This window comes from Hemicordylus capensis, chromosome 5 (genome assembly GCF_027244095.1).
Source record: "Hemicordylus capensis ecotype Gifberg chromosome 5, rHemCap1.1.pri, whole genome shotgun sequence".
NCBI classification, from domain to species: Eukaryota; Metazoa; Chordata; class Lepidosauria; order Squamata; family Cordylidae; genus Hemicordylus; species Hemicordylus capensis.
In genome coordinates this window covers 32,763,873-32,790,215 of record NC_069661.1, presented here as the reverse complement: position 1 = coordinate 32,790,215, position 26,343 = coordinate 32,763,873, and the positions used below count along the sequence as shown (strand labels likewise).

General features: G+C 40.7%; 1 protein-coding gene across 3 annotated transcripts in view; it reads right to left on the bottom strand.

Moving 5' to 3' along the window:
* NFKB1 (nuclear factor kappa B subunit 1) overlaps positions 1-26,343 on the bottom strand; it is a 127,341-nt gene that overhangs the window by 83,257 nt on the left and 17,741 nt on the right. Inside the window, exons 2-3 of one of the 3 annotated variants that reach the window (XM_053252999.1) lie at positions 8,513-8,559; positions 494-575 (exon numbers count right to left, since the gene is read on the bottom strand). In XM_053252999.1, the coding sequence (XP_053108974.1) occupies positions 494-575; positions 8,513-8,551 (121 nt within the window). In that variant the 5' untranslated portion in view covers positions 8,552-8,559. Of the gene's footprint in view, positions 1-493; positions 576-860; positions 882-916; positions 1,175-8,512; positions 8,560-26,343 lie in introns of those variants that run through there. The other 2 variants (XM_053253000.1, XM_053253001.1) reach the window with 2 other exon arrangements.

Here is a 26,343-nt window from a genome sequence, read left to right as displayed (position 1 = left end):
CATTTTTCTCTTTAAAAAAAAAAGAAAGAAAGAAAAATAATAATCATGGAACATCTTTAGAGATGTTTGGTTAAACAGACTGTGGAACAATTATTGTAGTCTGTAAGATTTTTTTGGACAACAAAATGGTCATGCAAGATCAAGGCCCTTAAAATCAGTTTTCCTGATATTTTAAAATAATAATGGTTAAAGGTGCTGTAAATGTTGACTGGCATACCGTGCAACTTTATGGTCACCTTCTAATGTTGCTTTTGCACAACTGCGCAGGAGCACAATTTGCACAACCAGAGCTGTGCAATGTTATGGCCAATATTTCCAATGGTTATATCATTGCACAACTCCAGTTGTGCCACTTTTGTGATTGTGCAAATTGGGCTTTTCCACAACTGTGCAATTGTTTTAGAAGAAAACAGGCCTCTCAAAATCTGATAATCAAATCATCTTTCAAATAATCACCAACAAACCATTTTAATCAAGCAGCAGTGGTACTTACCTGTGCGAAGTGGTAGTTCTGACGTAATCATGCCCGTGTTATTATACAGCTGATTCATCCCCATGAAGTCCACTGCAAACATCTGCGTTGATAACATTTTCACTCAATAAATCAAGTTATTTCAGACTCCAGCAAGATTCAGTTAGCAGTGCTTAAACTCTACACAAATATTAACTAGCACAGTAATCCTAGACATGTTTACTAGGAAGGAAGTTCTACTGTGTAAGATGCTTACGCCCTAATAAGTGTGTTTTATTAAGGAAGCCTAAGCTTCCCAATATCCCTAAAAAATTGATATCACTCACAAAAATCTTTCCCCATAGGAATGCTTCTTGACCAAATTTTGCTCCATACTGTATCAACTCACTATTCAGCTTTTCATAGTACTTGGGGTGAATTACAGTGCATCCCGGTGAGGTTCACCTGGCTTCAGAGGCGTAACGATAGGGGGGCAGGGGGGCACGTGCCCCGGGCGCCATCTTTGCAGGTCACGTGGGGGGTGCCGCCATCCAAATTTTTTTAAATTAAAAAAAAATAAATTTCTCTGGCTCAGCAGTGGCACTAGCAGCAGTCAAGGGAGCGCGTCGGCGCCCCCTCCCCCACGAGCGGCCCCTTCTGCACCCGCCCACCCCATGGCTTGGAGGCGGCCCGGCAGGCGCCGCGGCGGGTGCCTAGTTTCCTGCTGCTTGCCTTGCTTCGACCGAACTTCGCCAATCACCAGCAAAGAGGCCCTCTAGTGGCTTGCAAGCCAGGGTGTGGGTATAGAGAGAGACTAGCCGTAGCAGCATTCGGTATACTACTTCCTTGTGTGGTGCTGCTGTTCGTTCCTTTTCTTGCCCACCATTGCTGACTGCATTCTCTTTCTGCTGCATACGAGTCCGACCATCCCACTGAGTCAAAAGTACAGTTCTCAAAAAGAAATATCTCAGTCTCAGTCTCTCTCTCTCTGTCCTGTAAGTCGCGCCCCGCCCGCTATGGGAGGGAGGAGGAGGAGGAAGTTTTTATTTTTTATTCTATTTGTCCTTGTGGAGGAGGGAAACCTCTCGCCTCCTCCCCCTGCATCCTTTTTTTAATGGCAATGTTGCTCCTCTCCTTCCCCCACCCTCGTGTTTTTGTTCCTCGGGGAGCCTCCGTTCCCTGGGGAGCTTTTAAATTCAAAAACCAAAGTTGGGGGGGGGATGCAGAGAGATAATTTTCTCTTTCTCCTTTTACTAAATGACTTCAATTAACAATATAGCCGGCTGCTCTGAAACGGGAGACTAGCCGTTTCCAGAGAAGCCTGGCAGGCTTTCCCATTTTTAAATGTTAAAAAAACCAACTCATTCGCTGTGAATTCACTTGGCAGGCTGATTTGGTGAATGAAAAGTGGAACTTTTTTGTTAACTAATGAACCACTTTAGACCATCCAAGGTTGGTAGATATTGATAATTGAAAGGTTTTATTCTTTAACATGCATTCTCTCTTTTAGTAAACTTTATATTTGGGACAACAATCCATTAACAATCCTCTATTGTTTCTCATATCATATCCTTGTTGCTTTTTCAAAAGTTCCTAGCATTGCTAAACTTGCTTCTTTGCTTGAGGTGGGCAGAAATGCAAATCTCTTATGCAGATTCTGCAGGTAGAGTCTGAAAGGGCTTAGAGTGGGAAGAGTATCAAAACACAGGAGTGGCTTTTACATATATATAGCTCCCCTTCCCCCCTGCATCTCTGCTAGTACCCGAATGACTAAACTTGCACTGAAGTCTTTGCTCTCCGCTTAGGTATGTTTGTCAGCCACAAGTAAAGAGCATATTTCTAGATAACTCTGCAATTTTGTCGTGTGGAAGGTTTCATTTGTCAAGTGCACAATACACCACAGTTCTTCTAGGCTCTCTCTCGCGCGTGCTCTCTCTCTCTGTGAGATGTGCTTGAAGCACATATGTATAGCTATAAATTATATACAGTAATTGCATTAAAAAAACAACAAAAATTCCAAGGTCTCCCCCATCCTCCCTAAAAAAACAAACCCCATTACCTTGTGTGTTTTCTTTTTACATCTTTATATTTTTGGAAATTCAGTTGTTTAAATATTGGCTGCTTTAGAGATAGAGAGGGGAGTGGATAAAGAATTGTGCAGGATGTGGGAATATGTTAAGTTGTGTGTTGAAATATTTCTGCTAATCCATATTTGCATGAATATGCTTGTTTTATATTATTACATTACTGTGAGTTCAGTTGCTGTTTGTGCCCTCAAGAACCCATGAGTGCCATGTTGTGTATGTATGCAGGGGGGCGATTACTTAAACATTGGTGCTGCCAAGCCCTTTGAAAATAAGCCCTTTGAAAATAAGCTGGAATTAATTGTAGGTTGGGCAGGGGGTGAAAGTATATACTTCTAAACATTTATTGTTAAATTTATATACCACCTTTCATTAAAAACAACCCCAAAGTGGTTTGGTTTTAGTCATGGATTTTAATTTTAATTGCTCTTTTTGTCAATGTGATGAAGATTAGTTAAATCTGAGTGGTCTTAGGCAACCAATGTTGCATCTGAAATGCCATTTCATTTTTTATTGTCATAAATACTCTCCAACCAATTTAAATAGGAAAGGTGTATATTATCGCTTTATTCAATTGCAGGGAATCTCAAAAAAGCAGGATTTGCAACTAAGGCAGTGCATATCTTCTCTAAAATGGCCCTTTTATAGTTTTTCTAACTTTGAAATCGTAACATAAAACAAAGCATAAATGCATAAATGCTTCCCCCTCCATTTGAAACCTTTTCTGGTGTAAATAGCGTGTGGTTTTGGAAAAGGGGAGTCTTTCTTTAACAGTGGGAGAATAAGGAGTCTTTAGCACTATCACCCTAGTCCCTCGAATTACTCTGGAGTCCTTGGTTTTCATTTTGTTAAAATACAGTCACTCACAAGGGAAAGTCAGGAACAGAACCAGGGCGTGAGGGAGGGGCATCATAATCATAATCATCATCATTGCATCATAATTCTGATGTTTGAGATACAAGCAAACTTCACAGGGTTGTTGTGAGGAAAAACCTAAGTATGTAGTGCATTTTGAAATTGTTGGTAATTTTTGTAATTTTTAAAATAAAAGTTTTCTGAAACATGTGTGTCAGTCAGATGTATGTTGGGGGGGCGGCGGGGGGGGCGCGGCGGGGGAGCGCAATTTCAGTGCTTGCCCCGGGCGCCGTTTTCCCTAGTTATGCCTCTGCCTGGCTTCATCACTTTGTTCTTTTAGATGCCAGGTAAAGACCTTTTTGTTCACAGTGAATAGCCTCCCCGGTGAGGTTCACCTGGCTTCATCACTTTGTTCTTTTAGATGCCAGGTAAAGACCTTTTTGTTCACACAGGCCTTTTAAATTCAGGTTTTCAGATTTGTTCTGATTTTTAAGTAATGAGTTTTTAAGCTATTTTGTATTGCATTTTGTATTTTATTTTTATCTTTTTTTCGTCTGTTATGATTTAATGTGTTATGCGTTTTTATTGTATGCTTTAATCCTCTGTTGTGAGCTGCCCAGAGAACAATTTGTTATGGGGCAGCTAACAAATAAAGTGTTGTTGTTGTTACCATTATTATTACCACCAAACTGATAAAAATATTAGTCAAAGCAATGACTAATAAAAAAGCAATGTATTTTTTCCCTCTTTATGGTACCCAGTGCCTCCAGCCTAGCATCAGCAATAAGACTTCCCTACTGCTAGCCTTGCAAAGGGAAAAGAGCTCCATGCACTGTAGCCAACAATGAGAGACCCACATGCACAGCGGGCTCAGGATTAGTGGAAATTCTGAGTTCTGTTATATGTGTACTTGAGCCCACAGATTTTAATGGTAATGGAGATGCACAGCTGAGCCTAGGACTATAGTCTATGGAAGAAATATACCAAAATATTGATAACACATTAAGTCTTTGTAATTGTATAAGAGTTTGACTATGGAAATTAACCCTCATCCTGAGTAACGGGGTACATTTCTTCCACCAGTTAAATGTGAGTAAACATACAAACCACTACACTCCCAGCTATGGCCTTGTTACATTAGCTTGTACAGAGGTCTGTACACTTGCAATGTGTTTGTGTGAATGATTATACCTGTATTTCATTTTTAAAGTGAACTTGGATACAGGACCTTCAAATGTGTATACTTCTGTAGCTGTATTCAGCATAACATTTGAATGATACAGATCTGTATCTGTGGTCATTGTACACTCGTACGAGTGTTGAACATAACATGTGAATGGGCCTACTGTTACCGGCACTTTGGTATATAACATATCCATAAGTATGGTCTCCGTTATTAATAAAAATATGACATAGGGTAGAAAACCACCCCAAAATGCATAGATACCTTATAGTGGGGTAGTTTCTATCCCAGCCCCATGTTAAATAGTTGAGAAGAAAACCATCCCAAAATGCAAGGACTATCTCCATTGGGTAATTTCTAATATACAGGTGAAACTCAGAAAATTAGAATATCGTGCAAAAGTCCATTAATTTCAGTAATGCAAATTAAAAGGTGAAACTGATATATGAGACAGATGCATTACATGCAAAGTGAGATAAGTCAAGCCTTAATTTGTTATAATTGTGATGATCATGGTGTACAGCTCATGAAAACCCCAAATCCACAATCTCAGAAAATTAGAATATTACATGGAACCAAGAAGACAAGGATTGAAGAATAGAACAAAATCGGACCTCTGAAAAGTATAAGCATGCATATGTATTCAGTACTTGGTTTGGGCCCCCTTTGCAGCAATTACTGCCTCAATGCGGCGTGGCATTGATGCTATCAGCCTGTGGCACTGATGAGGTATTATGGAAGACCAGGATGCTTCATTAGCGGCCTTCTGCTCTTCTGCATTGTTTGGTCTCATGTTTCTCATCCTTCTCTTGGCAATGCCCCATAGATTCTCTATGGGGTCAGGTCAGGCGAGTTTGCTGGCCAATCAAGCACAGTACACTGTATACTTTTCAGAGGTCCGATATTGTTCTATTCTTCAATCCTTCTCTTCTTGGTTCCATGTAATATTCTAATTTTCTGAGATTGTGGATTTGGGGTTTTCATGAGCTATACGCCATGATCATCACAATTATAACAAATTAAGGCTTGACTTATCTCGCTTTGCATGTAATGCGTCTGTCTCATATATCAGTTTCACCTTTTAATTTGCATTACTGAAATTAATGGACTTTTGCACGATATTCTAATTTTCCAAGTTTCTGTATAGCTGGCAGAAGCTCTTCTAATCAAGGAGTTTATCTGTGTAGGCACTATGAGACACAACAAACCAGATATACCCCCAGAAATGCAACCACATTCACAAAACGAACCACTGTCATCTGTGTTTGGCTTGGATGGACAGAGGTTGTTGGTAATGTATGAACCCAAAAAGGGTGTGCCCAAGGACAGCTGACAGGAAGCAAAAAACCAGATGTGACGATTGTGGGGACTAGCCTGTAGAATGCACTTGACTAGCAACCAGATCAGTGATGATTGCCTTTAGGTCAGTCATAGTGTGTACTTTCAGCTAAAATGCTGAGAACTGAGATGTTGAAGTTTAGATCCTCATTAGTGCTGGATTTAAAATATTTATTTTTCTTAGCTAGCAACTAACGTTTTCAGTGAGTTCTGCAGCTGCACAGGACACCATGCTTGCTTGGGTGGTAGGTTCACTGCTGCCCAAGCAAAATATACAATTATTATAGGCTCCATGGTCTGGAAAAGTGTGTGGCGGGGGTGGGATCCAATGTAATCAACTTGAGAGTATGAAGTCCTACTCGTGACTAAAATTTCACATTGGTTAAGTAACTGAAGTAATTCCCAGTAAGTGCATAGAGATCTTGCAGCAGTAATGTTTGGTGAACTGCAACTCCAACTTGGCCAGGATGTCAAGAAAAATTCAACATGAGGTTGGTAGCACTTCACAGTTTATAGTGGGTGGACGCTGTGTATTTGGAAAGTTTGCCTTTCACTAATTGGCGAATGTCAAAACGCTGCAGCTCCCACTCATTACAGAGCGAATGAAACAATTTCTAAACTATAACTATGACTCATACAGGATACATTAACCTAAAAATGCAATACTGAGCAAACATTTTTATAAGTCTGTCTCTCAAAAAGCTTGCTTTGCATTTAAAAAAATTATGAATATGAACAGGTGGTTGTTATTTGTGGCCAAAATCTGATCCCCTATAATTTTAGTGTGCCAGAGAGATGCAGTTATTTTGAAAACAAAATATTATAAGTCACTAGTATTTTTAAGCCCGTTATAATAACGGGCGCTAGATTCCCCCCCCTTTATTCCTTCTTCCTTTTCTCTTGCCTTTTTTTTTTTGTTTCTTTTTTATTTCTTTCTCTCTTCCTTTCTTTCCTTTCCTCTGCAGTTACCTCTTTGAAACTATGGTTTACTTTACATTGGCTGTGTAGGAAGTTGTATATCAAGTCAGAGACCCTTGATCCGTTCATCAACCTCACTATTGCCTACTACACTGACTGGCAGCATCTCCCCAAAGTTCCAGGCAGGAGTCTTTCCCAGCCCTCCCTGGAGATGCTGCCAGGGCTTGAACCTGGGGTCTTCTGCATGCAATAACTTACTATGGAGTAAGCCTTGTTGAAATCGGTAGGGCTTACTTCCGAGTAAATGTGCACACTGCAGACTCAGGCTGGAAGTATTCTACACACACCACCACCCATCTCCTTTGCAAGCTGCGGTGCGGGCAGCGACGTGACACAGACACACACTAAGCAAGCCAGCCTTGCCTGGTATATGCTTGCTGTAGTGTAGTAGAGAGAGGCTTGGGTTCGCGGGGAGAAAAAGTGCTGGTGTTTCTCTCCAGTGGGGGAAACAGCACAGAGAGCCTGACTGAGCTTCGCCCTTGCTGGAGTGAGAGAAGTGCAAAGAGGAAAGAGTTACCTCCTTCAGTTACCTCCTTGTTCTCTCACCTGCTGGCAAACAAATTGAGGAGGCTGGGAGCAGAAAAGCCTTTTTAGAGGAACCCCCACCCGGAAAAGGAGGCATAGGAAGAAGCCGGGCAGAGGCGCCGCTGCAGCCGCCGGCGCCGGACGGGGTGAGGAGGCGGAGGCAAGAGGACCGCCTCCCGCGCCTTCCTCCCCGCTGAATTGCCTCCCTGCGGCCGGGTAGGGTGCGCCGTCGCTGCCTCTGTGCTTCTGGTCGGATGGTGAGTGCCGGCCCTGCCGCCATCAGTGCCGCCCGCAACCGCCGTCTTCCCCTTGGCCCTGCCGCCCAGAGTGCCGCCCCGATTGCTGGCCGCCCCCGCCGTCTTTCCCTTCCCGGTGTCCTTTCCTCCGGGCGGACAGATGCGGCAGCAATAGAACCGGCCAGCATGGCTGCCTGGTGTTGGTGGTCCTGTCTCCCTTGGGCTGTTCTGGGCCTGCGCTTCGCGCAGGCCCAGAACAGCCCAGGGAGGCAGGGATGCAGATCCCCAACGTTCCAAGGCCACGGCCACTCACTTAGCCTTTTATTATATAGGATAAGCGTTCTTCATTGAAAGAAATACTTAAAATGATTAAATTTTATGTCGTTTACTGCTGAGAAAAATTTTAAACTAGAAATTAGTTTACATATTTACATAATACCTATTCACATTGTGCTTTGCTTTTAAGCTACTGCTTATCAGTAGCTTAAAAGCAAAGCACAATGTGAATAGGGATAGCAGTGTTACTCTGCCCTTAAATAACAGATATTCAACAGTTAGAATAAAGAACAGCTAAACAGTTACCAGGCATATAGTAACTGAAATATTGCAAGATGCAACGTTTTGTCATCCCCATAGTCAGAGTCCTCATTTATTTAGAAGTAAGCTCACTGAATTAAATGGGACTTCCAGGTAAGAATGTGGGGTATTGCCTCTTAAGAATATTTGACCATTCTAGCTTGCAAAGACAAGTTTGCATAGCCATGCATAGGCTTTCACTGTTAACTTTGCAAAAAGGTAATCTAACTTCACACATTAAAAATGATTGTAAGCAACATGACAATCACTGGGTACAGATACTCACCGGATGATCTCCCAAGAGATATGCATTCTCATCTGCCATTCTGAGAGCTGAAATGATTAACCAGATACTTTAAGTCAATGCATAGTTTAAAAAGCACCTGTCCTGCATCAATAAAATTGTTAGGTTAAACCAAGATGATCACTACCCTTTGTTTCAAAGAAATAATCCGACTATATGAGAAAATACTATTTAAAACTGTAGTACATGGAAAGCCTACAAAAGAAATGCATTTGGAGGCCGAAACCATTCCTTCATTGTTATCCAAGTGATATCAGAAATGAATTTGGTCTTCTACGTTTTTGGGAAAATAGCACAGAAATGCCTCCAAATGAATAAGGTCAGAGCTGATTCACACAACCATTCTGGCAAGTTAGAAATTCAGATGCTACCCTCAAGATCTGCTGAATTTATTTTGTTTTATTTTTAATTTCTGTGAAGTTGGTTAGGTTCAGAGATAGCACTTGGCCCACAGTCATCCAGTGAGTTTCATGGCTGAATAGGGACTTGAACTCAGGTCTCCCTGGTCCTAGTCCAACACTCTAACCACTACACCATGCTGGCTCTCATGGCTGTCCTGCTGCTTTATAATGAACATAAACATATTTTACTAATAAAATGTTTTGCTTGCCATTCTGTTAAAGAAAAAAGGACTCAAGGTACTATTACATAGTCAATAAAATATGGTGGCCTATTATATCCTTCCTTGCTTTCAGACACATGAGTTAAGAGAGATGGTAAGTGGGTGGAAATGCTGCACTTGTGATGAAGCAATCGGATAAGACCATCTCCCTCGTGGCATAATCCAGCAATAACCCTCCCTAAGCACAGCAGCCCAAAACACAATTTCTAATAACAGGGAGCGTTGCAACTGCACACTAATGCTCCTGCATTGCTCCCATGTCTTTCTAGCAAAGACTTCATGTGACAGTTAGGGTTTCAATGGAGCCCACAGAAAAACTTCCTGATAGATTGTGCCCTGAAACTGCAACTCACTGGTATCGTCGTATGAATCAGACCTAATTTCCAGATGATTCGACAATTGAGCAATGGATGAATATAAAAAACACACACAGTTGTCTAAGTTCTGATGGGAGGGCGGGAAGCAGATGGAGACAAACCAAACTGTAAACATTCAGATCCCAAAAGCAGATATATTTCCATATCATCTTTTAGAATCAATATCCAGTAGCTTCACCGATCAGGCCAATACATTGCAAACATTAGAACTCACATGAAGAATTATCCTGTTCTTATCCAATAAACTATCTGCTTAGGATTCAGTCCCTAAAGCATATGTACTAGGCCCACTGAACAGAGTGGCTGGCATCCTAATGAAATGCGCATTTCAAGGGACTGTGGGGACATGCTAAGAGTACTCATGCAACTCCCCTAATCCCCCTAAGTATGCACGGTTGTGCAAGAGCCCTTAGAGCTCTGAACTCTAAGGGCTCTTGCACAATAGTGTGCATGCAGGGGCAAGGCCTCCTGGCATGTCCCAGCAGTTCCTCAAAATGAAAACTTCATTAGGTGGATGTCAGCCACTGGCATTTACTTCTAAGTAAGCATGCACTGCACTATTAGTTTATCAAGTAAGGTAAGGATTTAGAACAATGACCATCACTACTTTTCAAGCAAAAAAACCTTCTGTGCCATTTCCCACTGAGAGCCATTTCCCACTGTGCTGACCTCTGCACAGTACTGCACTTTTCTCAGTGCTGGGAGGGCCCTTTAGGAGAGATGGCAGCCTTCCTTAAGAGCTCTAGGAGGAGAGCTCTAGGAAGGGCTACTCTTCCCTGTACACTGTGTACGCCTTCCAACATGGTGCAGGGTTCAAGAGGCCTATGTTTACCTTAAAGGAGCCCCCGGTGCTGGCCAAAGCACAGCACTGCATGGTGGGAATGGTCACTCCCACACCAGGTGGACTGTGCAGAGTATTTATCTTTGGCTAAAGTGAGGCACAAAGAACAGTTAGTCAGGGAATAGCATTTAGGGCTGACTGGGGCCACCACTGGCTCCTGGGCCTTACAATGAAGAACACTGATTTAGGGGAACACAGGCTTGGACTGGCCCACAGGGCAAGAGGGCATATTCCCGCTGCACCCTACCCGCGGGGCACCCCTGTGCCCCGCCGCACTTGAACTCCCACCCTTAGGTACCTACTCTGCCCAAAACACGATACCCTCCCCACATACATTCCACCACCAACTCAGTGCCCCCAGTCCGGCCCTGGGGGAACATGGAGGTTATACAAACCACTGGCAGCTGGTGCGGGCACTGCTGGGGGCGGGGTGGTGGGAGGCAAGTTTATGTGTAAATTAGTAGGTGCTTACCTCCCATGCCACTGCACCTCAAAGCTCTTCCCGGCAGCACCACCCAGCACCTGCTTCGGCAGAGGATCGGCTCCGCCACCTGGCTGGTGGAGGCCATTTGTGTGGCCAGCACATGGCTCTCACGCATGTGCAGAGGCCAGCTGAGTGGCGGAGTCAGTTCTCTGCCACAGAGGGTGCTGGGCAGTGTGCCATTGCTGGAAAGAGCTTTCAGGAGCGGCGGTAAAAGAGGTGAGCACCTACTAATTTACACTTAAGGGTGCCTCCTGCTCCCCCACCCCTGCCAGCGCTGATAAAGACCTATATTAATTAGATTGCAGATAGCCAGGCTTCCCCGCCAAAAAATTACTGGGAATTCAAGTTTCTTGAACCATTTGAGGCAACATATCAAATAAAAAAATACATAGCAGGTGAACATTATACAGTTTAAAGAGCAAGATGTTTTTCAGTCTTCCGTTCTCTCTTTCTATCCCAAATTAAATTTCAGATGCAACCTACAGGACTCATACACTAAAGTGGTTAAAGTCATTTGTTAGGACTAGTGTAGAATAAGGAGGCAAGGCACTTTAAGAAGAAACATTACAAGCAGCTTCACATGTGCATTAGCTGCAGGCGACTTCTTTTGTAGCGTGAATGGAGAAAAGCAAGTTGCCAAAAAATAAATAAATCAAAAAATCAAGAACAAGTTTGTTGTGTGCTGCCAAGTCCTCAAAACTTCATAGTTTGCAAAATGGTTAGGAGCACATGCAAAGCCAACCACAATGTTATGTAGGAGTCAGTAGTTCTTATCTTTCTTCAGACTGTAGTTTTAAACCATTTACAGTAAATAGGAAAAAAGCATAAATCAAGCATCTATTCTATTGTCATGCAAAAATATCTGGAAGTTACTACTTAGTTGGGAAGAATGAATCATCAGAACCTTCTATGTAATTTGTAGCCCAATCCCATTTCTACCTGAAAATAAGCTGCAGCAGGACCTACTTTTTGATAACTGTGCATAGGACTGAAATCATAGGCAAGAAGTGGTGGTCAACATATATCTTTGTACCTAACACCTTAAGTGGCACAGCAGGGAAATGCTTGACTAATAAGCAGAAGGTTGCCGGTTTGAATCCCCGCTGGTACTATATCAGGCAGCAGTGATATAGGAAGATCCTGAAAGGCATCACCTCATACTATGTGGGAAGAGGCAATGGTAAACCCCTCCTGTATTCTACCAAAGAAAACCACAGGGCTCGCTGGGCACCAGGAGTAGAAATTGACTTGACGGCACACTTTACTTTACCTTTACCTAACACTACAGCTGATACGTTGAAGGTTTTAAGGAGAACTGTTAATGCAATCCATGCGGGAAAGACGAGAGAACAGCAAGAGTAATAAATGAAGGACTTACTTCCAGAAACAACACTAGGAAAATGGGTTTCCTTAAGCATACATTACTTGGAAGCAAGAAATCAGAGCAGCTTACTTTAGGTAAGTGTGTTTATGGTTGGCATGTGCTTTTGTTTTTAACTTCAAAAACTACTTTTTAAAAAACAGATGGAAAAACAAAGATGAATAAGAATCTATAATAATATATTACAACCAAGAGCCGTCCCCAGCTTATTCGTAGCTGCAGGGTAGGAAAAAAGGTTCTTCTGCAACCACATTAGCTGCATGATACAAACTCTTAGTCAAACATGGATCTTCCCTGGGAAAGATCACCTTACATTTGGCTACAGAAACGTGAATTTATGTGCAAATGCCTTTGGTTCATTTAAAAAAGAATGGTAAATTGTTTAGAAGGGGACAGAGACATGAAAGAAGAAGGTGTTGTGGGGTGAATCAGCTCACCTACAAACTTTAGCCCTCAGCCAAAATGCCCATAGATTGAAAGCCCACCCATGTTTCAGGTGGGCTGCCTGCTCTCCCACACAGCGTCTTCCTCCTCAACATTATCCACTTAAGTCTGTTCAATGCTTTATTTTCTTCTTTAGATCTTTTTTTTAACTTGGCTTAAATACTGAAATCAGATCCATCAGGGGAAGGAAGTTGCTTCATGACTGACACAAGGGGCAGCCTGTCAGCACTCTATAAATCCGGGTCCTGTTATAAACTAGAACAACAGGTTCCCTCAGACCCTATCCTGGCTGTAGCACGTACTGGATATCCGGGCAGTGTGCTCCAACAGCAGACACACCACAATATACATCCGTTTTCAGCCTAAGACTTTAAAGCTTGTATTTTCACCATGTTACTGTCTTCTGAGCCAATGCTGTCTGAGCAAGGAACCATAGAACACTGGTGAAATATTGGAATACAGGGTTTAAGTATGAGTCAATCCAATCTTTTTTGTAGGACTGAAACTACAGCATTCCTTATTAGTACTGTAAATCCACCAGTCTGTTTAAATCTGAGAAGGTGATGCAGTACTTGAATAGCTCTATCTATGGCTTTCCACCTCAACATTTCCTGCTTTCCTCTCCCTTTGCCATTGGTTGGCCTAATAGTGGTTAGAGTGCTGGACTAGGACCGGAGAGACCCGAGTTCAAATCCCCATTCAGCCATAATAATTGCTGGGTGACTCTGGGCCAGTCACTTCTCTCTCAGCCTAACCTACATCACAGGGTTGTTGTGAGGACAAACTTAAGTATGTAGTACACTGCTCTGGGTGGAAGAGTGGGATATAAAATGTAAGTAAGTAAGTAAATAAATAAATAAATATAGTCCTTCCAATGCAATTTCCCAGGTTGGAATGACTGGTGCAGCAGTTTGCTTTCTGCAACCCTTTGCGACCCTGAGAGGGAGTGTGATGATATGGTGAAGTCATTCACACAATCAAAAACTGTGTTCTACATGGGCTATGTGTGCTTCCAATTTGTACTTCCACACAATCACTTCTACCCAGCTTTTCCTCTTATCTTGCTTCCACACAACCAAAACTTGGGAGCATACACAGCTCCCATACTCAGATAGAACACAGTAGGGATGTGCACGGAACCGGTTCCGTGCACTCCCGGGAGGGCGGGAGGGGGGCTCCTTTAAGAGGCAGGGAAGGCGCTGCCTACCTGCCAGCCTCCGCCCTGCCGCACTCCCCCCGCCGGCACTCTTCAAAGGCAGGTATGTGGGACAGCAGCATCCCTCTCTGCGCCATATTCTGCGTCACCATGCAAATGGCTTTTCCTCCTATGTTGCTTCCATACAATCACTTCTACCCAGTTTTTCCTCTTACCTTGCTTCCACACAACCGAGAATTGGGAGCACACATAGCTCCCAAACCTGGGTAGAACACAGTGTTTGATTGTGTGAATGGCCTCTATAAGTCCATGTGGGAGAGGGAACCACTTTATCACTCCTTTCGCTATGTAAACTGCTTTGAGGATTTCTTCTTGAATGCTTATACATAGAGCTGCCATGCCCCCCGAAATTCTGGGTTTCACCCAGATTTCAAGCATCTCACCCAGATTGCTTAGCCCACACAGATTTCAGATTTCTTTCTTTCTTTAAAGCTAAACTCTAGGACGTGTAGAAGCAGAGTTATGGAGCAAAACATGCAGCCACTATTCTGCTCAAAAATTATTTTCAAGCCAATTTACATAATATGCAAATTAGGCACCCGGATTTGGAAAGCCAGAATATGGCAATCCTACTTATATACCAATATTTTAAATAAGTATTGTCCTCCCCACCACATCTGTTTCTCCATCTGCTTTATTAATATATTCTGCAGTAGTCTATCCTGCAACAGCTTCTGAAATGGGTTTCATAGTAAACTGCCTATAACCTTTTTCTTTAAAACAAAACAAAACAAAACAGAAAAATAAGTCGCAGCTCCATCCAACATTCAGTGACTATTTGTATGATGTAGCGATGGAAGCAAAACAATGCACTGAAATTATGTTTTATGTGTTTGCACTTATACGCATGAACCCCAGAGCCAAGATGCATCCCACCCACCCACTCTTTCATTTTTAATATCTAGAAACCCAGGGGAAGGGGCTGAAACCTGAAGAACTCTAGTGCATGCTTGCAACTGCATACTAACATTTTAAAAAGACATCACTCCCAACCTTTCCCCAAAAGGCAAAATGACTTATTGCCCATAATAACAGTGCTTTAGCAAGAAAAGGTATTAGAAAACATGCCCGCTAAAGAGAGGCTTTTGGAGCATATGAAATACAGCACCTTATGGCTGAAGTAGATCTTCTATTAGAATTACAATTTCACATTTAGTTGCTTGGAAAAGATATAACTTGAGAAGTCAATGTCCAAATTGCTTCCTTCATTTCAGGATGATGTGCCACATCCAGAAGTAGAAATGAAAATTGATTACTAAGGCTAATAATTGCCTCCCATCGGGCTAGTATTTGTACCATTCACATATCAAAGCCATGATCAAAATACCACCTAAAGTGCTAGGGTAGAAACAGATAATCCATTAAGAGGAAGCTGCAGCAGCAAAGGTATGAAAATAAGGAAAGGTCTGCCATGTTTGTAATCGCCACTACACCACGATGCTTAGAAATTTATTTATTTAACATATTTGTATACCGCTAAATCCCAAGTCTCTGGGTGGTTTACAGTCTATGGGCGGTTTGGTGTGTTTAAAACTCCTTCTAGAAACATCCCTAGTAAAATCCCTTAATTGTTAGATAAGAGTCACATTCCTTTTTCAGCAGAATTCTTAGTTAGCCAGGAATCCACAAATGCAAATTTGTAACACAGAATAAGGATACACAGAGTTACTAAAATGTCTCTGCTTTCGCAGTAAGTCTTATGGGCTAGCAGACTTTCTAGTTTTCAGTTAGAAGTTCTAGAGAAACCTGTTAAGCCAGGTTCACAGCTCCTTTGCAATTCAGATTTACCAATGAACTACATATCATTTTACTTTTCTGGAGAATGTGTGGTCATTTCATAGTCCTTTTTGTTTCAATTAAGCAGAGATAATATGAAGAATCTGAATGTATCACATGTGACTCAAAAAAGGGAAGCATTGGCTATAACTGGATTTTCCAATTGTAGTCATTTATAAAAGAATTTTGGTTTCCATAGGAAAATTGACCTGAAACACATAAATGGAGACTGCATTGTTTTATTTATATAGATTGATGCGAAATAGAACTTTAGAAAAATATCTGAAATATTACTGAAATATCAAGTATGAAGAAATTAGAATGCCCAACAGCATAATATGTTGCCCGAAGAAATAAAGACTTGTTATATAAATAAGCATCAATTCCTGTACATAATTACTCTAAAGTAACCGTAACTAATTTCAGTGGCACATCTTTTTCAATATGTAGGATCACACGAAGGGCTTTCAATAAATTAAAGAATGTTGGTTGATTAATTTCCTGTCCTTGAACATATTAGTCAAGCCATTAATATCACAAAAGCAATCAATACTGAAGTTAGGATGTTGAAAGTAGCAAAAGATAACTTACAGTTTAATAAGCTAACAACTTCTTAGGAAAGGGATATGCTTAAAAAAAAAAATTCTTTCATTATTTTCAGCCTTTTCTCATCTTTTGCAACCATGGTCTTTCTTGTATAGGTCTGATCTTCGGTTATCCATGCCATCCATACCTTTCCTGTATAGGTCTGATCTTCAGATTAGACTACTGAAATGTGCTCTAGGTGGGGCTTCCCTCTGGAAACTTCAGTTGGCACTGCAGCTCAGCTGTGTTAGCAGGAATTGCCTATTAGGAGCACAGTATCTCAGCTTTGTGAAACATTATGGAATGCCCTTCCACTGGAGGTGCATATGCTCTCTATATTGCTTTGGGTACAAAGTTAAAATGTGGTTTTTTCCATTATGCTTTTGGAGTGCACTAGAATGCTCTAGTGCAGGGTTCACTCAACTTTGGGTCCCCAGATGGGCCAAAGGCCATTGTGGCTGGGGAGGATGGAAGTTGTCATCCAACAAAATCGGGGGACTCAAGGTGAGAATCTGCTGTAATGTGTTCTTTTTGGCTGTCTTTGCTGCCAGTTTTTCTGGATTTGGGGGGCTATTGCTGGGTTTGTATTTTATTGTATTGACTATATTCATTAAATATTATGTTTAATTGTTTTGTAAATCACCTTGGTGTTTGCCTTGGCAAGTGAGGAAGGATGTCAATGTTTTAAAATAAATAAGTCCCACCACACCAGAATGAAAACAAACCTCAAATACACCTTAAACTCACAACAAGATTCATAGTTCCAGTCACCAAGTAATCAGCTAAAGATAATTGGCTCATTAAAGCTTGCAGGCTTAATGGCAGTGCCCATCTCGAGACCTATCTGTCCACAGGTCACAATCTAGAGAAGGGCATGACTAATTTTGCATGCTTATTGGGGCTTTTATTCTGCTGCCCTCCCCCCATCATCAAATTTAAAAATTGCTATTAAACCTGAAGGTGCATCACAAACTATTTACATTGCAGTACCAGAGGGCAGTTAATGTTGGGGGAGGGATGCGCTGGATACTTCCACTGAGAATATGCAAGCCCCCATCATATATCTATCAAGTATTATATTAATATTATATTAAATATTAACAGTATTATAGCCCCAGTGTATTTGCATACAGAAATGGATAAGACTCATAAGTAAATATATGTGTGTAAATAACAAGTTGCAACTTCATGTACTTGCCGATGATTCACACCACCAGATTACTAAAATAGTCTCCATTTCCAGATAAGAATGCTTCAAAGTGCAACATAAAACACATCCATTCTTTGCAACACCTTGTAGGTTTTATATGAATACATAATCAAGTCTTTTCAGCCTTCTAGTTGGATCATTTCAAAACTGTCAGACTGACTGAAGAAAAAGAAGGAAAGCCTAGTATGAAGCATGCATATTGGCTTGCTACTATCCAGAGCTATTTGTTTTGCAGGCATCTTAATAAAATGTTCATGGCAAAACCATGGCCTCAGAGTAGACAGTCTTACCTTTCCCCTGCCTTCCCTGATGCTATGATTCTCTCAACACTTAACTCATGTACTAATTAATCCTGAATGCTCTCCTCTGCAGTCCTGGTTTGCCCTGTATTGTGAATCCTTGAAAAGTGATTCTCTGTACTACTCTTTGATGATATAATTCCCAAACACTACTTTCAGCAGGGAAATGCTTGACTATCAAGCAAGAGGTTGCCAGTTTGAATCTCTGCTGATACAGGGATATATCGGAGCAGCGATATAGGAAGGGATACGGGCAGCAGCGCTATAGGAAGATGCTGAAAGGCATCGTCTCATAGTGCACGGGAGATGGCAATGGCAACCCCCTTCTGTATTCTACCAAAGACAGCCACAGGGCTCTGTGGTTGCCAGGAGTTGAAACCGACTTGACAGCACACTTTACCTTTACTTTTAGTTAACTGGTCAGATGGAAGCTCAATATGCTCACAAACCTTAAGGGCTAAGCCATCTATGGTCTAATGAAGTGCAGTGCATGTTATTCAGAAGTAAGCTCCATTGTATTCAATCATGAGATTTATTCCCATGTAAGCAGGCATATAATTGCAGCCTTAGAGGTTCCATTCCTAAATCATTAAGGAAGCCACAGATGGACTATCTTTTATGCAATGTCTGTTGTGCCTGAGCTTTTGTAAGAAGATGCTTTTATCTACAATGCATTTTTTCCCCATGAGGGAAAATACTGCACTATCGATTTTACGTATCTTGCTTTTTCCAAAACCACTGCAGCAAGAGCAGAACATGAGACAAATGTCTTGATATGCTGAGTGACTGCAAAAATGCATCCTTCTTCCTCAACACAGCATGCATAATTGCCAACTGTGGCATTCAATGCTTTTAAATGTAATCTCTATCTTTTAATCCCTATAATTCTTCAACATTGTTAGAATTAACTGAAAATAAATCAGCATATATAGCATATAAACCAGCATATAAACAGGTAAACATTAGGGTCAAATTTGGCCCCCAATTGTAAGGCTCCCTAATGCTATTCTAATCAATATTTAAATCTTAAAACAAGAAACATCACCTAAATTATTATTTTACAGACATGCACTTTAAAATCAGGGCTGCCTATATGTATCAGATCAAAATTCCCCTACCATTTGCTGCTTTTTAGAAGGAGCACTTTTTATTTGATTGTATTTTATGGTTTTAAACTATGTTCTAAGCTACTCTGAACCTATTGAGAAATATATATTTTAAAATTTAAAAATATCTAACAAAATTCTGCATAGCCAAAATTCTTCTGCACAACAAAATTCTGCAGTATGAATAAATTATTGTTCTGGCCAGCAGTTGCTGTCCATTATAGAGGCGGGAACCTCCCAATTAGAAGTATACATTTAAAAACCTAACTAGTGGACATATTGTTCATACATTACTTATTTGCATAATTTATTTTTCTTCTGTTAGTCATGATGAAGAATCAAGAGTCGTGTTAGTCATGGGGAGGGGTGTCCAGGGTGATATGCAGCTTTTAAAAAGCACCGCAAGACAAGGCCAGCTGCACAGACTGGTACTGTTCATAATCCATTTAAAAAATATTTCTTCATCAAAGAAAAATTTGTTTATACTACTTAGTAAAGATTGCTTGGAAAAACTATTATGTTGGAACTCTCTCAAGCAGAATGCTTAAAAAAAAAGTATACATATTTTTGCACTTGATAAACATTTTAAAAAATTCATTGGGAATACTACCAAACAGTGAAGAGTTGCTTAAACCTGGTCCACTGAAATCTTGTCCATATCCACCCACTTATGACACCCCATCTTTATCTTAAGCTTCTATCAGGCTCCTGCCTGAAAAACCTTTGGAGAGTTGCTGCCAGTCAGTGTAGACCAGTGGTTCCTAACCAGAGTTTCTCCAAATGTTGATGAACTACAACTCCCATCATCCCTAGTTACAATTTATTGTGGCTAGGGGTGCTGGGAGTTGTAATTCAGCAGCATCTGGAGGAATTGTGGTTGGGAACCAGTTGTGTAGACAATACGGAGCTTGACAGACCAATGGTCTGACTAAGTATAAGGTGCCTTTCTATGTAACCATTTTAAAAACAGTATCATTTCAGAGATGCTGACATTTGCATCCAGAACCAACTTAAATTATTATTGCACTGCCTTTTCAATGAAAAAATTTCAAAGTAGTTTATGTAGAAAAAAAATAAGGTGATTTCCTGTCCTCAAAGAAAAACAAAAGGCAGACACTGCAACAGCCACTTGCATAGTACAGTCACACAGAGTTATTTGACATGTGCAGAAAGATAACTTAAGAATGTTTAGAAGTATGCCTGTTTCAATGATGAAAATTGCTTTCCTGAAGATGGTATTTGATGCACGTGAACATACATTGGCAACAGTGTTCCCTGTAACAGGGATGCCCAGATGTTGTTGACTACAATTCCCAGCATCCCCAGCTGCAGGGGCTGGGGATGCTGGGAATTGTAGTCAACAACATCTGGGAATCCCTGTTAGAAGGAACAGTGATTGGCAATGAAACATGAGATGTAAGCAGCAATTGGAAGGAACTCTAAAGAATTAGAGCCTCTTTTGCCTAGAAACTTAATTCATTAACATCATTGCAATAATTATCTGTCTAAGGGAGCAAGCAAAAGGAATGACGATACAAACACCACCACTGAACAGTCATCCCCAGCTCAGCCTGTGACACATGCTAGCATAAATGTTGGTACACCTTATTCTAAACACTTGGTGCAGAAATTTTATAAAAATCTGAATGTATGTAAACTTTTAAAATCTGAATGTCTGGATGCCATTTGCCATACAAATGGCAAGTAAAATAAGCGATTCAACATATATTTTCTTGGCATGTCTTTAAACATTAGAATGAAAACTTATAAATCAAGAAAGTCATTAAATGTTCAGATGTTTTCACAAAACAAAATAAGGCTCTATCTAATGCAGGCCTGCACAACATAAGGCCCGGGGGTCGGATTTGGCCTGCAGGGACTATTTTACTGGGCCCCAGGTATCTTGCAGCAAGACAGGAGATGGAGACTGCCTTATAGCACCATCCTGTGCATGCTTTCTCAGAAATATGCTCTATGGTATGCCCAGTGAGGTTTACTCCCGTGTAAGCATGCCTAGCATTGCAGCCTGAAAGCAACAATTTAGGGAGAGGAGAGGACTTGGCATTTGTTTGGGGCTGGCATGCATTCCAGGGCCCCACTGATTGAGCAGGGACGGGATCCATTTTCTGGCCACTACCCTTGGTTGAAACTATGGGTCCACTGACAGGGGGAAGGGATCCACAAGTAACTAATAATATTTTTAATTTGAACATAATAATGTGCTAAAAATTTGACCTTGGCCCCTGCACGCCAAGTTGTGGATGGTTCCGGTCCACCAGGGCATTTGAGTTGTGCAGCCCTGATCTAATGTCTGCAGAGGTTCAGATATTTAGATACTAATGAGTCTTAACTCTTACTCTGAAAACCCAAATAAAGGTTCAGGTGCACATTACACACAGTAACTGGTACTGATACTTAAAACGTTTCATGATTTGCAAATGAGACGTATATACACTGTCAAAGGAAGTGAAGAGAACAAAAGTGCACACAAAGAGGAACTTGAGTTTGAGAACGTTGATTTACCAGCTGTAACAGGGAACACACACAGTCTCCAATTTTTAAAAATCATAATATTAGAATAATGTTGCCTATTAAAATTAGAAGGTAGCGAAGGTTTTAGAAATACGTTTCTCAGTCAAATCATTCACACCTGAGACTTAATTCCTCCCTGACCTTTCACTTTCGTACTCCACTATGTTTCACAAAACTTGCTGAAAGATTCATATGGTACTAGATTTGCTGTAAGTCATGGAGCTACATCCACTAAGCTAAAAATGGATCAAAATCCATACAGTACAAAAACAAGCAATCTGAATTTATATATAAACCACAGTCTATATAACACTTCTTGTGATATAAAGCAAAACAAATTTTACTCAACAGCTCTGCATTGCTCTTACTATATATGGAGAAAGAGGGAAACAACCACATATTGCAAAATACTGTTTGTACTTTCAAAGTATTTTGAGTTAGGAACAATCCAGCAACTTATTTATCAATTGATGTGGCAGGGTTAGCCTTGTCAAAGTCTCTTCCAATAAAACTAAATAAGAAATCTTCATTATATTATATTGCTCAAGTGTTCAAAATTTTCACATATATTATGTCTATGATCATTACAGTCTGTAAATAAGGACAGTATTATTATTGCCATATCACACAGATAAGGGATTTATGCTAAGAGACCAGCGGCCAGCATCCAGACTATTGTTGCATTAATACAAACGTGTGCTAGAGAAAGGACGTGGCACAAGGTAGCTCCATAAAAATGAGAGCTTCTGTACCAACCTAGTGTTGCGCATGCACAATATGTTGCACATCCTGTTTCACAACCTTCTTTGCCTAAGCATTCTGATGGCACCACCAGTTGTGAAACTTCCTACAGTACCATAACATTGTACAGATTTGCGAACTTCTTAAGTGAGTGAAATTTTACTTGCTGCACAAGTGCAAGAGACATGAGTTTGGGGAGGTATATAAATGTGCTAAATAAATAAATATGGGGCTGGGTGGAAGTGACACACAAAAAGAGATGGTTACTGATGCTAATAATAATAATAATAATAATAATAATAATAATCCCCCAGTGAGGCACTACCTTGACGTGGTTGTGGGGCTTGCGTGCTCTGAGGAAGGTGAGAGCTATGCCAGAGGTCCAACCATACTGGACAGGTATCATCAGAGGATCCAGACAAAGAGTGCCTCTCCCATCAACAATATGGTGAGACGTAACTTTAATAAATCTATACCGGATTGGTCGTTGCCCGGGTCAACAAGGACCGTGCCAGGTGCTGGAGTTCCTGGACATCTGGTGGCAAGTGGGCTACAGGACTCAGGATCTTCAGTTGAGCAACCAGGGCTGGAGACTGAAAAGTTACTGGAAGAAACGTCACTTAACCAGAAAAAATATACAAAAAATGCCAACAAGGAAATAATGATCTGCTATTACAAGTCTAGTCCAACTAGAAGAGGTTATTTAAAAAGAATGTACCAAATTTGGAAAGAGAAGCATTCAGATACATAAATAACAGAACAAAGGCTAGCAGACCAGAGAAGATTCATTAATAAATGAAGTATTCACAGACGTTGAGCTGGAAGAACTGCAAAGAGCAACACAGGCTCAAGACATGGAAGAAGAATTACCACCAAATGAAGAAGTTGCTCAGGCGCAGGTGGAGGAGGAGGTGTGGGAAATAGAGGATGCCACTGTTGCTGAACTGTTTCAAAATCAAAACCAGGCAACCTCCCCTTTGCCTTCACCTCAAAAATCCAAATGCTGTTTAACAGAAAAGCAACAAGAACTAAAGCAAAAAATAACTGAGCACATGAACCAAACAACCACCAGGGTTCGACTTCCAGCTCTAAAAACAGTTGCCAAAAAACAACTTGCTCAGGCATTAAAAGATGTCAATGCTGCACTTGCAGAAATAACAACCAATAATTTGCAAGAAACAAACAAACTAATGTACAATGCAGCAACAATAACAACACGACCTGTAAAAAAGGAAACTAGTACATCATCTAAATAGAAGATTAGATTAGAAAATAAAATCTCCAGACTTAGATCAGATGCTAGTAAATTGAAAGATATGAAAGACAAGAAGCTGAAGAATGAAAACGCTAAACAATATCTGATCCAAAAATACTACCTAGATTCAACGAAAATTAGAGAAGTCATGGAAATAATAAAGCAGCAAATAACAGCCGTGTCAAAGAAGATTAGCAGACACGAAGCCACAACACAGGCAGATTCTCCAATTCCAATCGAATCAGAGATGTTTCTACCAAAGCATAGAAGGAGAAACTGCAAGAAACCTAGAAACACCAAATAAAGAAGAAACACTGCAATTCTGGGGAAATTATGGGACAATCCAATAGATTATAATTAAAAAGCAGGCTGGATGAAAGAGGTCAAAAAATGTAACCAACAAATGCAAGATCTAATAATAACACCAGAATTAATAAGCGAAAGAGCAAAGAAAATTAAAAATTGGACTGCTCCAGGTGATGATGAACTGCATGGCTTTTGGCTTAAGCACTTAACAAGCCTTCATAAACAACTATCAAAACAGTTCAATCACATTTTGCAAGGAGGTGATATTGAACAATGGCTAACAACTGGGAAAACTCATCTCATCATGAAAGACCCAGCAAAAGGTGCAGTTCCAAGGAATTATAGACCGATAACCTGCCTGCCAACCATGTTCAAATTATTAACTGGAATAATAGCACATGAAGTGATGCAAAACTTATTAACTAACAAACAGCTCCCAGTTGAACAGAAAGGAAATTGGCCAAACACCAGAGGCACAAAAGACCAGCTGCTGATTGACAAAATGATTTTAGAAAATTGCAAGAGAAGAAAAACCAATCTAAGTGTGCATGGATTGACTACAAGAAAGCCTTCAATTCATTGCCTCACACATGGATACTAAAATGTTTAGAAACAACTGGTGTCAGCAAAAAATTCAGATATTTATTTAAAAAGCAATGAGCATGTGGAGTACACAGTTAACAATCAATGGCGAGACACTTGGACAGGTTAGCATTAGAAGAGGCATTTTCCAAGGGGACTCACTATCCCCTCTGTTGTTTGTAATCGCCATGACCCCACTTTCACAAATTCAGATATTTATTTTAAAAGCAATGAGCATGTGGAGTACACAGTTAACAATCAATGGCGAGACACTTGGACAGGTTAGCATTAGAAGAGGCATTTTCCAAGGGGACACACTATCCCCTCTGTTGTTTGTAATCGCCATGACCCCACTTTCACAAATACTAAACAAAACAGGCCTCGGATACCAAACATCTAAAACATCAAGTAAAATCAACCATCTGCTGTACATGGACGATCTGAAGTTGTATGGAAAGTCCCAGTCAGAAATCGAATCACTGCTAAACACTGTCCGTATATTCAGTACCGATATAGCAATGGAGTTTGGACTAGACAAGTGTGCTGCATTAATAATGAACAGAGGGAAAATAATAAAAACAGAAGGAATAGAACTGCCCAATGGAAGCAACATCAAGAACCTGGAAGAGAAAGAACATTACAAATCTTTGGGCATTCTCCAGGCTGATAACATTGCACACACTGAAGTTAAAAGAAAAATGGGAAGTGAATACATCAGGAGAGTTAGAAAAGTCCAAACTCAATGGCGGGAACACCATACAAGCCATAAACACCTGGGCTATACCTGTTATCAGATACAATGCAGGAATAATAGACTGGACCCAGGCAGAGCTAGAGACGCTGGATCATAAGACCAGGAAAATCATGACCATCAATCATGCTCTGCACCCCCGCAGTGATGTAGATAGGCTATACCTCCCTTGCAGCTCAAGTGGAAGAGGAATACTGCAAGTCCATCAAACAGTTGAGGGGGAGAAAAGAGGCCTTGAAGAATATATCAAGGACAGTGAAGAAGATGCACTTCAAATGGTCAATAACGTGAAACTATTCAACACCAATGAAACAAAGCAGGCCTACAAGAAAGAACAAGTCAAGAACCGAGCAGAAAAATCGAAAAATAAGCAACTGCATGGTCAATATTTGCACAATATAAGTGGAAAATCAGACATCACCAAGACCTGGCAATGGCTTAAGAATGGCAACTTGAAGAAAGAATCAGAGGGTTTAATACTGGCTGCACAATAACAGGCACTAAGAACAAATACAATAAGAGCCAAAGTAGAACAGTCAACAACAAACAGTAAGTGCCGCCTTTGTAAAGAAGCAGATGAAACAGTGGACCACCTAATCAGCTGTTGTCAAAAGATTGCACAGACTGACTACAAACAAAGGCATGACAAGGTAGCAGGGATGATTCACTGGAACATCTGCAAAAAATACAAGCTACCTGTAGCCAAACATTGGTGGGACCATACAATTGAAAAAGCTGAAGAATATGAAGATGTAAAAATATTATGGGACTTCCAACTACAAACAGACAAATATCTGCCACACAATACACCAGATATAACTGTAGTCGAGAAGAAAGAAAAAGAAGTTAAAATAATCAACATAGCAATACCAGGGGATAGCAGAATAGTAGAAAAAGAAATAGAAAAAATCACAAAATACAAAGATCTACAAACTGAAATTGAAAGGCTATGGCACAAAAAGACCAAAGTAATCCCAGTGGTAACTGGCGCCCTGGGTGCAATTCCAAAACAACTTGAAGAGCACCTCAACACCATAGGGGCCACAGAAATCGCCATCAGCCAATTACAAAAAGCAGCTTTACTGGGAACAGCCTATATTATGCCGACGATATCTATAACAACAGCAACAACATTGACAATAAAATTCAGCCATCCCAGGTCCTTGGGAAGGACTCGATGTCTGGATAAAACAAACCAGTCAATAACACCTGCCTGGCTGTGTAAACAGATAATAATAATAAATAATAATAATAAATAAGTAGATCAGGAAGAAGGCAGAACACGGAAGCATATCTGAGGAATCT